At 40.7% G+C, this 14,349-nt stretch overlaps 1 protein-coding gene across 1 annotated transcript in view; it reads left to right on the forward strand.

The window, feature by feature from the left end:
- LOC126266663 (lachesin-like) overlaps positions 1 to 14,349 on the forward strand; it is a 502,722-nt gene that overhangs the window by 447,881 nt on the left and 40,492 nt on the right. The window contains exon 7 of the mRNA XM_049971079.1: positions 6,215 to 6,364. Coding sequence (XP_049827036.1) covers positions 6,215 to 6,364 — 150 coding nt within the window. The remainder of the gene's footprint in view (positions 1 to 6,214; positions 6,365 to 14,349) is intronic.

Consider the following 14,349-nt stretch of genomic DNA (forward strand, 5'->3'; position numbering starts at 1 on the left):
GTAGTGACAGTCAGAGACAATCACAATCACCGACGACAACTTTCATCAACACGTTGCTGTCTGCGGTTGTAGGGACTGAAATGGAGGTACCCACATTACATTCTTCAACCGGAAATTACAATGTATCACGATCACAGAGATGTAGTGTTCTACGCATCGCCTGTACATAATCTGGCAGTCATCAGACGCGCTGCAATCACGTGTTTCCTCATTCTGCAGTCGAATGCAGTATGGTGTCTGATGTCTCAGTAAAGTAATTTAGTGCACCACATGTCAGTGTGTCAAGCATCGCTCTCCCTTCGACACTGCAGCTATCTCTAATTCTGTTAATCATAAATCTAATACCAACACTTTCCTGCATATGATCTCTCACAAGTAGCACTGACTTCTTGATAAATTAGTAGCAACGCTCTAAAAAGTGTAAATATCACAGCAAGAAATAGCACTTTTTATTAACTTCAACTTTATTACGAAATGACTCTCTTTTGTCAAGTAACGAAATATGAAGTGGAGTCGTAGTAGTAGTCGCGCAAAATGAACATGGAAAAGAGAAACAACTTATCTGCTGCAATCCAATTACAGCGAGTTACACACGACGTGAATTGATAGACAGCGATTAAGTTGGATGAGTGATGAAGGATTTAGTCACCAGGAACCATTATCTCTGTTTATTAATATGTAGTCTCATACTTACTATTTCAACGACGAAATTCGCGGTGCGAATTAGAGCAGCAAAGACTATAAAAACTAACAGTCCTGATTCAAAAATAAAGTTTTCTATCCTCTTAGCGGCCTTGCTTCCACATGGAGGAATATTCCTGTGGCCAATTGACGTCTCTGAACTTTTAATCTGCTTACTCCGGTACATACAATATGCTAGTTGTGCTTAACACACGTTTTATAATATTAGTGCCAATTCCTAAAACCAAAGCAGTAAGAAGTCCATTTGCGAACCTTTTATTTCTCTATTACTAATGGAAGAACATTCTGAAAGGTTCTCAAGTCTGAAATTCGTACAGTTGTTGTGCTCATCTTGCTCCTAGAAACGAATTCTCTAGCCGTATCATGACTATTCCTACCCCTTGAAAACAAACGGTGTCAAACGGTTTCGTAGGTTTCGATGACAAGTTCCTTGAATTACCGGTGTCTGCTGAACAAACTTTTGATGACCCAATCGGTAATAGCCCAAATTATTGATATGTGAAGAACGTGAGAATAGTAGTTATTTTTGGACTGTAACCATGCTGGCTGCCAAAAATCGACAGACTGATAATGCACTTGCTGCCTAGCTGGCAGACAGTTAAATCAATTAAAGTTCGTATAAGGTTTTGATCAGGGAAATACTCCTAGTATGGCACACCGTATGGTATTTTGTTTTGCCGAAATATGATTTTATAAATGTTGTCGCCTCTTAAGTAGTCATGTCTAAATTGTATCCGCCATTCACATATGAATTGTCATAATCCTGGTCCTTAGTTTTGTCCTAAAAGTATAGAAGTCCTACGGCATTAATTTGATGCATTTGCTTAGTGCAGGGAGGCAAATCAACAGTAGTCTTGGCCATTATTGCCCTCACTGACCGAATTGTGCGGTTCCGCTCCTGTGATTATAGTCAAGCAAACAGGTGTCCTTAAAGAGTAGGAGACCTTTTACTACCTTCTTATTATAAACGATTTCTTCATGACTTAATGACCAGAATATGCTGTGTCTTTAGCCCTGCAGCGCTTCGCATTGGAAGATTAAGTGTGGTGTGGTTTTGTCCTCCTCACCGTACTTATGAGATTCTTACACTTCACCCTCTGTATGGAGGTGTTTCCCAAGATGCCCATGGCCAGTCATAAATCTTCCCATGAGTTTAACCTGTACCCACTTACGAGATTCTTACACTTCACCCTCTGTATGGAGGTGTTTCCCAAGATGCCCATGGCCAGTCATAAATCTTCCCATGAGTTTAACCTGTACCCACTTACGAGATTCTTACACTTCACCCTCTGTATGCAGGTGTTTCCCAAGATTCCCATGGCCAGTCATAAATCTTCCCATGAGTTTAACCTGTACCCAGTTCAGTATTACCGAACTTCTCTTGAAACATGGCTTTGGCATCATTAACTTGCCAAATTTTTATTTTTGGATCTCAGTCCAATATTCTACGCTCTGCCTCCTGTTCCAGCTACGAAGTTTTGAGTCTTCCATCCTCTTAGTGATGGTTAGGGCAGGTTTCGGTCCAATGGAGTCGCCGTGCCTATCCTAGCCAGCCTATAAGCTTAATCAGCGTCACAAATTCGAGAGTGAGCAGGGACCTACAGCAGTTACACTGCTCCTTCCACTTCCCCTCACAAGGGCTTCACTGCAGTCTGCAACAAACTTTGACATCACTGCATGGGCTGAGTAAACGTAGATGCTACGATCCCTTTAGCACCTACGCAAATTCTCCTCTGATAGCGGATATATCCGCCTAGAATACTATGGCTAGCTTTTCCAGGGAGACTTCTCTCTCTAGTTTAGGCCGTACCCCGTATACTCCAGCCTCAGTGCCTTCGTCTGTTTTCAACCCGTCCTGATCCCTGTCGTGATTCATTCTTACACTGTTTCCTTCTTCCAGGCCTTACATTGAAGGGTTTATTAAAGCAGTTGGAAGTTATTGGACGGTCAGCCTACATGTCGCCGACCATAGCTATATTTACCAGATTTACTGGATTTCTGTAAGGTTCTGGATATGCTAAAGGTATTTAGTTGTTTACAGTTTCTGACCTGTATGCCCCTGCCGATGCCTCCATTATAATTCAAAGGTGTAATGCGGGCATGGTCTCCACCCCAGTAGTGGTTACGCTCCGTATTCCACTTGTTGTAGCTAAGCTCCATTGCAGCCACATTCTGTTCTGCTTTGTTTCGCCATAATTGAGTACCATAAATTATCGAAGGTATTATTAAAGCGGTGTATTTCCAATACATCCTCCTGGGGCCTTGACCCTAGTTTTACCATAAGTTGTTAAGAGTATCTTTCGCATTTGGAAATATATTCTTTATGCAAGAGATTCGTGATAACTTCACATCCAGGGTTACCCCTAGATACCTCACTACCCCTTGCATTGGTAGACTATCGTCGGGGAGCTTCAAATACCAGTACGACCGGTGGATATGCTTCCTCGTAAATAATACAGTTTTCTGGCGGCCAACTCTTAAATCGGTTTTATGCCCATTTATGGTCTGTAAAAGTTTTGTCAAGTATTAATATGACTAAGTCGGCTGCGTATTCTTGGCAAAAGTATCCTCTACCATTTAACCCTTCAATGAGTTCATTTACAACTGGTTTTCACAGTAATGGGATCAGTATCCCTCCACGCCGACTGCCCCCCGCCCCCTCCCTCCGATAGTGTTGATCACTATTTTCTAATTCATCATGGTGGATTCTACCTTTCTTCTACTTAGTATAGTATCAGTCCACATTCATATGCTCTTCTGTTCCGCAGCTCTAACCATTGACTCGAAGGTCATAGAGCCAAAAGCCTCCTCGATATCCAGAAAGATGCAAAGAGCTCTTTCCTGAAAGTGTATATTTTTTCCCACCTTCTCAGCATGTGCTGGTTCATATGAGTTGCCTGGTTGATATGCGTGTTGGTTTATATGTAGAGGACCCTCAGTTATTCTTTTTTGCCTAACGTCCCCATTAATGTCTTATGTCTTGAGAAGAAAGGAGAACAGATTGATCGCTCTCATATCCTTAGTCTTGATCGGATTAATTATTCCTGGCTCCGGAATGAATACGCCTCTCACTGTCTTCTAAGCACTAGGAAGGATTCGTGCTGATAGGCTAACCCTAATTTTAGGAATCTAATGACACTCTCTCCTCTTTGTTGTATTACAGCTGGGAAGTTTATACCTGGAATTCGTATGGCATTGCTAGCTGGGAAATTCCATGAGATGGGTTGCGCTACCTGTCGGAAAGGTTGGTGTTTTTCCGCAAACATTATCCCCTGCAGTCCCTGAAGATATGTGAGAGTTATGTCGTATGTGTATATGCAGAGTGTAGGTGAGTGTGGTGAATGGCTGTATGAGCTTCTCATCTCACAAAACACAATAACAACAGAGCAAAGTGAGAGGGTGAAACCCAGTGCCAACACATAGCCTACCGTTCTTGCATAGCACCAGGAGGATCCCATCAGGCTGAAGGAACTCTGTCAGCAGTGTCCTCATTTCCTGAGGCAATGCAGAGAGGTTTGGAATTTAATTCACCACATAGGCACGCACATTGGTGAGCTGTACTTTAGCCATCACCTCTTCTCCACTTTCCGGCCAAATACTGTCAGTGAGAATTTAATTCAAGATACAAACCGCCCACTTCCGATTCGATCGGCACAGCATAAGCGTGCATTAGCGATCTCGGTTACTGAGGCGGTTAAATTGAAATTGACTAGAATGTGTACAAGATTTCGAGATAATAGTGATGCTAGGTGCTATTTTTATTCATAAAAAGTTACATCAAGGCGAACGGAAGTTTTTATATGCGCAATCATGCATAACCAACACCACTGTTGTAGTGCTAACAGCTGATACCGTATAATTCACGTTGTGGGGGGAACTATAATACGAACATTGTGACTAATGTTATGCTAGCACATTTTGTGACACTTAGGGAACATAATATCTGCCTAAAGACTTTGTTGACAGCTCCTGTAAGACGTGCTGTATGCAGTGTTGACTAGAATGCATATTAATTTTAAACTTGTGCTACTTTCTAGCCTGAACATTGCCATGACGTTTTTAATTTACTGAAAAAATTCAGAGCACGCATCTAAAATGTTCTTTTACTAATAAATTACATGAATAATTTTCATACGTACGCTAACACAATTTTTCCTGTTTTGGTATAAGCAATCTGTTACCAAATTGTGTGAAAGAGTCTGAGGGGCATTCAATGAGTAAGGCATCACATTGAAAGCAAGTGGGTGTTATTCAGGATTCCAAGACAGCATATTATTCCACACTTTTACGACTACAGAACCCTATTGTTGCACATAATCTCCATTCAATGCGACGACCCTAGGCCACTGTGCTTGGAGGGCCTTCATACCAGCATGGTACAACTCTAGTGGTGATCATCGGAGCCAACGTCTTGCTGCATCAATAATCTCTCCATCGCGGAGTGCATCGGAAGGCGTGAGTCCTGGGATGTACGGTGAGTGACGAAGGACAGTCCACCAAAGTTGTGTCAGATCCTCCGGGGTGCGCAGACTTCTGTGAGGGCTTGCGTTGTCATACAGAAGGAGAAGTTAGTTTGCGTTTTTGTGGTGACGAACACGCTGAAGTCGTTTCTTAACTTTCCTGAGGGCAGCATAGATAGTATACTGCAGAACTGATCGTTGCATCGTGAGGAAGGATATCAAACAGAATAACTCGTTCAGAGTCCCACAAGACTGCCTCCAAGACTTTGAAGTTTTTCGTCGGAGTAGAGTTTACGTGGCGCCACTCCATGGATTGCCATTCTGAAGTCGTTTCTGACCATCCTCGTAATGCGCAAACAATTCCACAGAGACGGTCCTTCGTTTCTCTTTATGGTCTTCTGTTGGGCTGCAAGAAATTCAGCAGTCACACACACACCAACCGATGGAAGAGTTTGTCAGCACAACCAACAGAGACGTCAAGTCGTATAGCGTCGTGTTTGATTGTAATCCGTCGATCGCCTCTAATAAAGGCGTTCGCGCGTTCCAACACTGCAAGAGTCACAGAGCTCTGTGTGGCGGCCGGCATGAGGGAGGCCGAACAAGTTTGCGCGACATTGTTTTGTTGATGACACACACCTCGCCCATCGACTCGTCGTGCTTTTGATCATTGCCAAGTCTCAGTAGACATTCCGCAAGCGCCTATGTATACCTGAGATGCTTCGATTTTCCGCCAAAAGAAAGTGCATTACAACTCTTTGCCTGGAACACATCTCCGCCATAGACGCCATTTTGAAGACTACTTATAGCATGCCACCTATCGTATCTTCACGAAACTATAGAGGCCGAAGGAAGGGAACTCTGCGATCTCCCAAAACAAATTCCGCATTTTTTCAACGGAAACTGGCCGAGAAAGTAAGTGTTGCATTACTGGTTGAAAGTCGCTCCCATGATGTCTGACATGTGGTCCTGTAAATGAGTAGTACTAGTTAATGTAAACTATGTTATGTGTGTTATCGCCTAATGATGGCGCTGATTATTTTGTCTGCCAACAGGAAGCAAGTACGAACCCATGCTGGAAGAAGACGCATACCGGGTGCACATGAGGCTGACGGTACGCGTCATGAGCATGGCGGACTTCGGCCACTACAAGTGCGTGTCCAAGAACTCCCTCGGCGACGCCGAGGGCACAGTCAGGATTTACAGTACGTACAGCGCAGCGGAAGTAGCGTAGTACCATAACAACGTAATGAGATCCTTACGTTAAGGTTCCAACCTCCTTGCAGTATAAACGGTGAAAGCTGTGATCATATCATTGACATCGACACACTCTCTACGGCTTTCTCACAGTGAAAAATCTGTTGGCAGGACATTTCAACTGCTCTCTTCCTTTCCTTTCCCAATTTATCCTTCTGAAGACAAATTGCGGGAACAATTGTTTATTCAACAAATATCGTTAGTAACATGACACACAAAATGACAATAAACTTAAAGTTCTCAAAATGGCTCTGAGCACTATGGGACTTAACATCTATGGTCATCAGTCCCCTAGAACTTAGAACTATTTAAACCTACCAACCGAAGGACATCACACAACACCCAGTCATCACGAGGCAGAGAAAACCCCTAACCCCACCGGCAATCGAACCCGGGAGCGAGAACGCTACCGCACGACCACGAGCTGCGGACCTTAAAGTTCTGAATATCTTTATACTGGTAGTAATCATTGGACACAGCCACGCGTTTTATGTCTCTTCGTAAATGTGTATATGATAGTAATCACAAACTATGGACTTTCGGCTGAAATGTGAGGTCACAATAAAATGATTATGATTATGGAAATTGTGTATACATTTAATAATAGGGATGCTGTGTACTCAAAATAATTATGATTAAACAAATGTGTATACATTTAGTAATGGTGAGGATGTGTACTCCAGTAGGTGAATGAGACAGAGAAGAGCCGTTACATTACGTGAACCCCCCCTTCACCCCCCCCCCCCAAATCATCTGTGAGTTAAGTGGCAGAAAAGAAACGTTATGATAGTGAGCCCACACTATTTAGAAAAAAAAATCGAGTTACGATACAGAGGCACAGAATTCTGTAAAAAATAATTTGATGTTCTTCGTGGAAAGTATCCTACCTTGCAAATGAAAAGCTATATCTGGTGAAGAGTTTGTCAGTGAACCCGGTTACCCGGCCAGTTCGGAGCACTACGCTCTCTCCCTATACCTCCTTTACTACGGAAGGAGTTATTGTGTCGCAGAGGAATAGGAGTGTGGCGTGAGCAAGCGGTAGGGGGATATTGGGTGGAGTGGTGGAGTCGAGGGGGCGGGTGAGAACATGCAAATATTTCAGTGCAATACGGCTGTTTAGTAGAGGAAGTTAATGACGAGTAAATCGGAGGTTCCATTATCGTTCACCTCCGCTCATCTACAGTGGTGTAACGGCAAAGAAAGAGGGAACGGATGAGACCTCATCCGACGAAAGAAAAACAATTATGTTGAAATTAATATCGATACGCGGCTTCTTCCTGCGAAACTGTTTTATCTGAGAATATTATTACATTTGAGGAGCTGACACGCAGTTCCGAACGTATCCACAATTGAAAAAATGGAGAATTTAAAAAATGGAATGGTGCACATAGGATAAGGAAAATTCAAATATATCAAGTAATTTAAAGGAATTCGAACGTGTTCCATGGTAAAGGCCTATGAAAAGACAGGGCTCAGAGCAAAAGCAAATCTGTCAACACATACATTTCATGCGAAAAGGAAGTAGTCCATTACTGCAATTGGGAGACGCTAATTCCAATCAAGTGATTTACATTCCAGTCATTGCAAAATTTTTCAGCGCAAAGTGATTGTTGCTATCAGTTTGTGCTTCTGTACTCATTCCTAATAATATTTTATAGTACTAATGTGAATAATTATTGTTAAGTGGACACCGTTACCAGCTGACCGCGTTTTTATGTTACAGAGAAATTTATTGCGAAAAAGGACAACAATTGTAGTAAAAGAGGAATATAAAGAGATCTGCTAGTCAGTGGGTGAAGTAAGAAACTTTGGTGATGATTGGAGAGCGATAGACCTGTAATCCTTATCTAACGGCCTATCAAACTTAGATCACATAAGTGAAACGAATCGCATTTTTACATTCAAGACGAAGCTATGGAAAACACTTCTATTGATTATATTGGTATGGAGGCAACTGCATTCTACAAGCTGAAGTACTTCTCTACCATTTAATCTCAGATGACAAGTAGAAAGAAGTTGATAATTTCCTGTAGACTATTTTAGGAGAAGACTGGCGAAGTCTGAGGACTTAACTTGGTATACATCCATTATTGAAGGTACACCCATGTTGTTCAACACAGATTAGAGGAAATTGTTTATGATTGTTTAGGAGATGATTCTGTTTTAATTATTTACGTGTAACATTTACCTCAAAGAATCTTTCTAATGATAGGTTCAAAACGTTCAGACGTGTGTGAAGTCTTATGGGACTTAAGTGCTAAGGTCATCAGTCCCTAAGCTTACACACTACTTAACCTAAAGTATCCTAAGGACAAACACACACACCCATGCCCAATGGAGAACTCGAACCTCCTCCGGGACCAGCAGCACAGTCCATGACTGCAGCGCCAAGACCGCTCAGCTATTCCCGCGCGGCTACTGATAGGTAATGCCATTGTTATATCATAGTGTTCTGTCATGTTACTTAACGATATCTTACATAATTGTGAAGCAACAATAAAATCAGAATTTTCGGTAATGCACTGAAAATTAACGTCAACTTATTGTTGCCAGTTTATAATTTTTTCCGTGATATCGCATACAGAATCGTTACAAATATATAATATGATACATTATAGCAAGTGCTATACAATAAGATATAAGGAGTTTTGAAAAAAAATACAAGATTCCTGATTTAGAAAATAATTCAAAGCCAAACATGTCCAGTTCGTGCATATGAGAACGTGTCCATATTTAAATGTACTTTTTAAAGAAGTATTTTCATTGTAGATTTGATTTGCGGATAAAACTATCTTTTGGCACAAAAGTTAAGGCGTCTGCAATGTAATATGTCATTTTTATTCATAAGTATGTCAAAAATTTCATCTTGGCTGCGAATAATTGCATTTAGTGGACATATTCGTTTTTGTATGCCACATCCTCATTAGTATGTGGAGCGTAATCTAATCAAAAGTATCTGGACACATGTCAGTGGGCTTTAATAACGGGTGAGTCTGTCCTCCGCCTTTATGATAGTCTGAACTTTGCGGAGTATACTTTCCATGATGCGTCTTACTGTTTGTTGCGGAATTACAGCCAATTCATCCAGAGAAGGCAGTAATGCTGGACTCGGGGGTCTGCACCGAAGTCGACGTTTCAACTCATTTCATCTCATATGTGTTCCGCTGCGTTCAGATCGGAACTCTGGGCAGGCTAGTTCATTTTGAGAACGTTATAGTCCACAAACAATTGCCAGACAGTTGCTGCTTTATGATTGCTGCTTTATGACAGGTTGTATTGTCATCCAAATGCAATCATCGTCTCCTCATTATTCCACTGCCGTACGCAGTACACAACGCTGTAAAATATATTCATATCGTTCCACATTTAGCGTTTTCTTCAGCGTAGCAACGGAAACACATCATAACCAACGAGAAATATCCCCCCCCATCACAACACTACCTCCTCCGCAAGTCACTGTTGGTTCTATACGTGATGGCAAGTAACGTACTCCAGTGATGCGTCGCTCGTTGAACCACCTTAGTCGCCGCTTAGCACTGACTCTAGAAATGTGTGGCTTACGAGAAGTTGCTCTGGCATTGCAACCCATTGTTTTTGATGCCTACGCACAGACGTTGTGCAAGCTGGTAGTACTCTAGAACCAACGATTGTTTCCATGCGCTGGACCGAGCGAGGTGGCGCAGTGGTTAGCACACTGGACTCGCATTCGGGAGGACGACGGTTCAATCCCGTCTCCGGCCAACCTGATTTAGGTTTTCCGTGATTTCCCTAAATCGTTTCAGGCAAATGCCGGGATGGTTCCTTTGAAAGGGCACGGCCGATTTCCTTCCCAATCCTTCCCTAACCTGAGCTTGCGCTCCGTTTCTAATGACCTCGTTGTCGACGGGACGTTAAACACTAACCACCACCATCATCCTTCCGCTGATATCAACCACCCTCCACAATATTAGATGGCTCCCGTCCGTAAGTAAATGAGGTCTGCTTTTGCTGTGGCTGTTGCTTCGCTTTTGCACTTCACAGTCAAATCCGTAACAGTCGGCTTTGGCAGCTTTAGAAGAATTGAAATGTCCCTGATGGATTTCTTATTCATGTGACACCCAGTGACGAGTCAACGTTCGAAGTCACTCGCCTCTCGTAAGCAGCACATTTGTACTGGCGGGCTGCTTCGCATGACATCTACTGATCAATAATGCATTACTTAGAGCTGCTGGGATACTTTGGAAGAGTGGAATACCAAAACCTGGCTTTATTTAGCTTCTCTGCGTGGTCCTGCTACGCTGGTTGAGGAACGTCGTGTCTCCACAATTATTTAAAACGAAGCTACGAAGATTATAACAATCATGAAGTGTCAAAAAAAGGAAATCGTGAAGTACGAAATGTAAACTATGTGCATAAAACTGTGTAAAGGGAAGGGTGCGGAAACGTATGAGACTTCTAACAGGGACGGAGCGCATGAATCTGTTTGTACATATGTAATCCAAAAATAGCAATTGCGTAGTTCCAACAAGAAATTAAATATTGAAAATTAATTACAACTTCTTTTCATAACGTTCTTGTGGTGGTCTGAATATGCACCACTTGCAACTTTTGTAATTACAACTTTTGTAGTAACAACTTTTATTATCATACAACAGTGAAATGCTTTGCCGAGAAAGGGAAAGCTCAAGTAATCGTGTATTGACCCTCCTCAACATTTGAATGAAGTGCTCTGGAACAACAGATTGCGTAGCAAAGGCGTGTTGAGACACATGCCGAACTTCATTTAATTTATGAAATTTGTAAAAAAAATTTGCTTAATGTATTTTTAATTTTGTCAGATTTGCAATGATCTTCTTCTAATGAAAGATCAGCTAATGGTGTACTCTAGCTACAGATCTCATCTACAACTATTGTTCTGGAGCAAAATGTATATGCTTGCATTTGAAAAAAAGTTGAGGCTCTGATACCATGTTTTTCGTCTGAGCTCACTGTTACTACTCGTCTACTCGAAAATCGATTACCTGTATCTATCGCTTATCGAAAAGTATCTTAATGGGAATACATGACTCATCATAAATATGGGTTTAGAGGAAACCACGCTACTCCGAGACCATGGAATCTGGCGGTTCGAAATTCTTTGGTCCACATTCAATCGTAACAAAAAGTAATGTCGTTCCATGAGTAGCACTAACCTATGGAATTTTCACAATGAAATATTTGGCTGCTTCTTGGCATTGAAAATGACTTCTCATACTGAAACAGTTCTAAAGAGAGAGGCATAAAAAGTTTTAACAGATATAATGGTATTATTACTTTAAACATCAACCTTTATTAGTGGCAAATACGTTAACTGAATTTGTGAAATTTCATCCTAACTTGTAACGGTGTGACAAATTGTGAAAGTACTCATGTGTCTGAGCTTTGTATTTGTCGAACACATCACCCGAGACATTCAGAGGTGATAGCGATAGCAGATTTTTGAAAGCACTAGTACGTCTATCATCATAGTATTTTTTTTCACAAATAACTTACTTCAAGCATTTAGATTTACATCGTCGAAGAAAATTAGTGAAACGCCGAATACACACACTATAATTGACTACAGTGGTGCAATTTGTTGCTTGTAACATCAATTACGCAGTATGCAAATAATACCTACATGTCTGGAAGAATGACTGCCCAATGTAATACAAAATCAGGTGATTGATTCTGCGTCAGAAAGAAACAGACTTCTTCTGCCTTTCAAACGTTGCAAGGGAGTGAATGTATATCAGTTTTCGACTGGAATGACGATCTTAGTTTAGCGCACAATTCTTTCAAAAATGTGAAAACATACGCTTTAATACTCAAGCCATGAAAAACCTGAGACTTATCTTGATATTATGGCGAGTCAATATAGGGAGTCTTCTGAGTTCGGAAGAGTTTATTACAAGGGCCTACCGTATTTGGAACCATAGCAAGACATGACAAATTCAAGTGCCGGTACGCTTTACCAAATGGAAACATCATAGACTAAGCAACAGCTAAATCCGTTCCAAGGAACTGAAGGAATACAGAATATAATAAATTCCGAGACATATACGGCCACCTTATTGTCGAGTAGTCGTGTCATCTATTATAGATACGATGAAAAATACTGAAACAGAATCCATTCCTCTGTCACTTAATTGCGGCACAAAGTTTGGGTATTACCACCAAGGAAACGGTGTTCAGTATGATCATGCTACCCGTACTCTAAGAGAGATAAAAAAACGTAAATTGACAGGAGGAACGAATACAAATCAGTATTTGCAGTTATTTTCTTAAATCAAGTTGCCAAATTCTAAAATAAATTTTTCGTTGAAAGAGTCATTACGAATTCCGAGGTAACGAACAGCTGTCCCCATAATTCTTAATGATAAGTTTAAGAAAAGGAAAATGGAAAAGAAGCTATGTATATTTGTAAACTCGACTAGATTTTTAAAACTGTGGTACAACGTGCTTTTACAAATAATCTTTTACTACGTAAATATCTTTCATCCACTGGGACGATTTTAACGGAAATATATTGCAACCAATATTGCCAAGGAAACAATACGAAGGTAAGAAATTTTCCATTCCATTGTGGTATGGTGATACAGAAACCGATTTGATTTATGTCAGAATAAAAACAGTCTTCTTTATAAAAGAAACAGTACGAAGGTTTGGCGAAATTCAACAGTATTTCAGTGCCTGTGTACGCTAAATTTTCAGAAAACCTTCAGATTCTCAAATGAAATGATATGTAAATAGCAGACAGACTCCTACTCGAGAATGTAAAACAAGCTGCCTTTTTTTTGTATGCGGAAGTTTATTTCCCAATTTATGCAGAGCCGGCACGAGAGCGTTCATGTCAGCGAATGAGGTACAGCCATCTTTCTAGCTCCGTCATCTGATTCACTCGTAGAGGGCAAGGCAGCCTTTAGAAAACTAGTGCAGGAAAATTAATACATAGGAAACTGGGCGACTACAATATTAAGTTAAACAAGGCAAATATGGAACGATGCTCTTTGAAACTTAACGTTTCAGTTGGCTGTACTCTTTTTAGCTGGCAATCTTCGCAATGTGAAATGTATACCCCTATCATATTCAATAAAACTGATGCACCTCCGATTAAACTTTTACAGTTATGTAAGCTGGTGTTTGTGTTTTTTAATGACCGTTGCGACACTGTTGCAACTGTCCATCAGGTTACTATATAGTCCATCTCCCCTTTGTGTCGATAATCGCTCGTATGACCGACTAACTTTGTATATTGGTAGCAATAAAATGCGCCACATAGGCAAAATCAAACTGAATTACTTCCTTGGGCAAGTCCGCTTGTCAATACCAATACGCTCCCAGCATATACCATACAAACAGCTTGTTAAAGAATCGTATTAAAGTTGCCCAGTATAAAACTATGCTACGGAGAGGGACGATGTAAACACCTATGTAGTTGTATTGTTCCAGTGTTAATAAAAATATTCTGTTTTGACCCGATTTGAAAGATGAACCAGTTTCATGTATTTGATAAAATTTAATTTTATTTTACTTTTTCAAGGAAGAGATATCTCAGTCTTACGAGCCAAGATTATAGCATTGAAGCAGGCAAGAGCTTTGAAATTTATTCGCTGTTAAATTCAAACTATAATCTGTGTGGCATTAATGTAATGAATTTCAGCAATTTGGTAAGACTGTTTGAAACTATTTACTGTAATGGTATTGTTGGGTAAACACCTTAAATGATTGATATTTCAAATATTTACGTAATGGATGCCTGTGCACCATTACGACAAACGAAAGGCAGATGGCCAAAAGAATCTCTTTACGAAATGTCTTACGCTTTTAGGCTCTTAATTATTTGACATGGAGGGATAAGAAAAAAACAAATACACAATTACATTCAATAAGTATATTATAAATCAACACTTACATATATGAGTTTTACAGAAAA

The sequence above is a fragment of the Schistocerca gregaria genome, chromosome 4, assembly GCF_023897955.1.
Source record: "Schistocerca gregaria isolate iqSchGreg1 chromosome 4, iqSchGreg1.2, whole genome shotgun sequence".
NCBI lineage: Eukaryota > Metazoa > Arthropoda > Insecta > Orthoptera > Acrididae > Schistocerca > Schistocerca gregaria.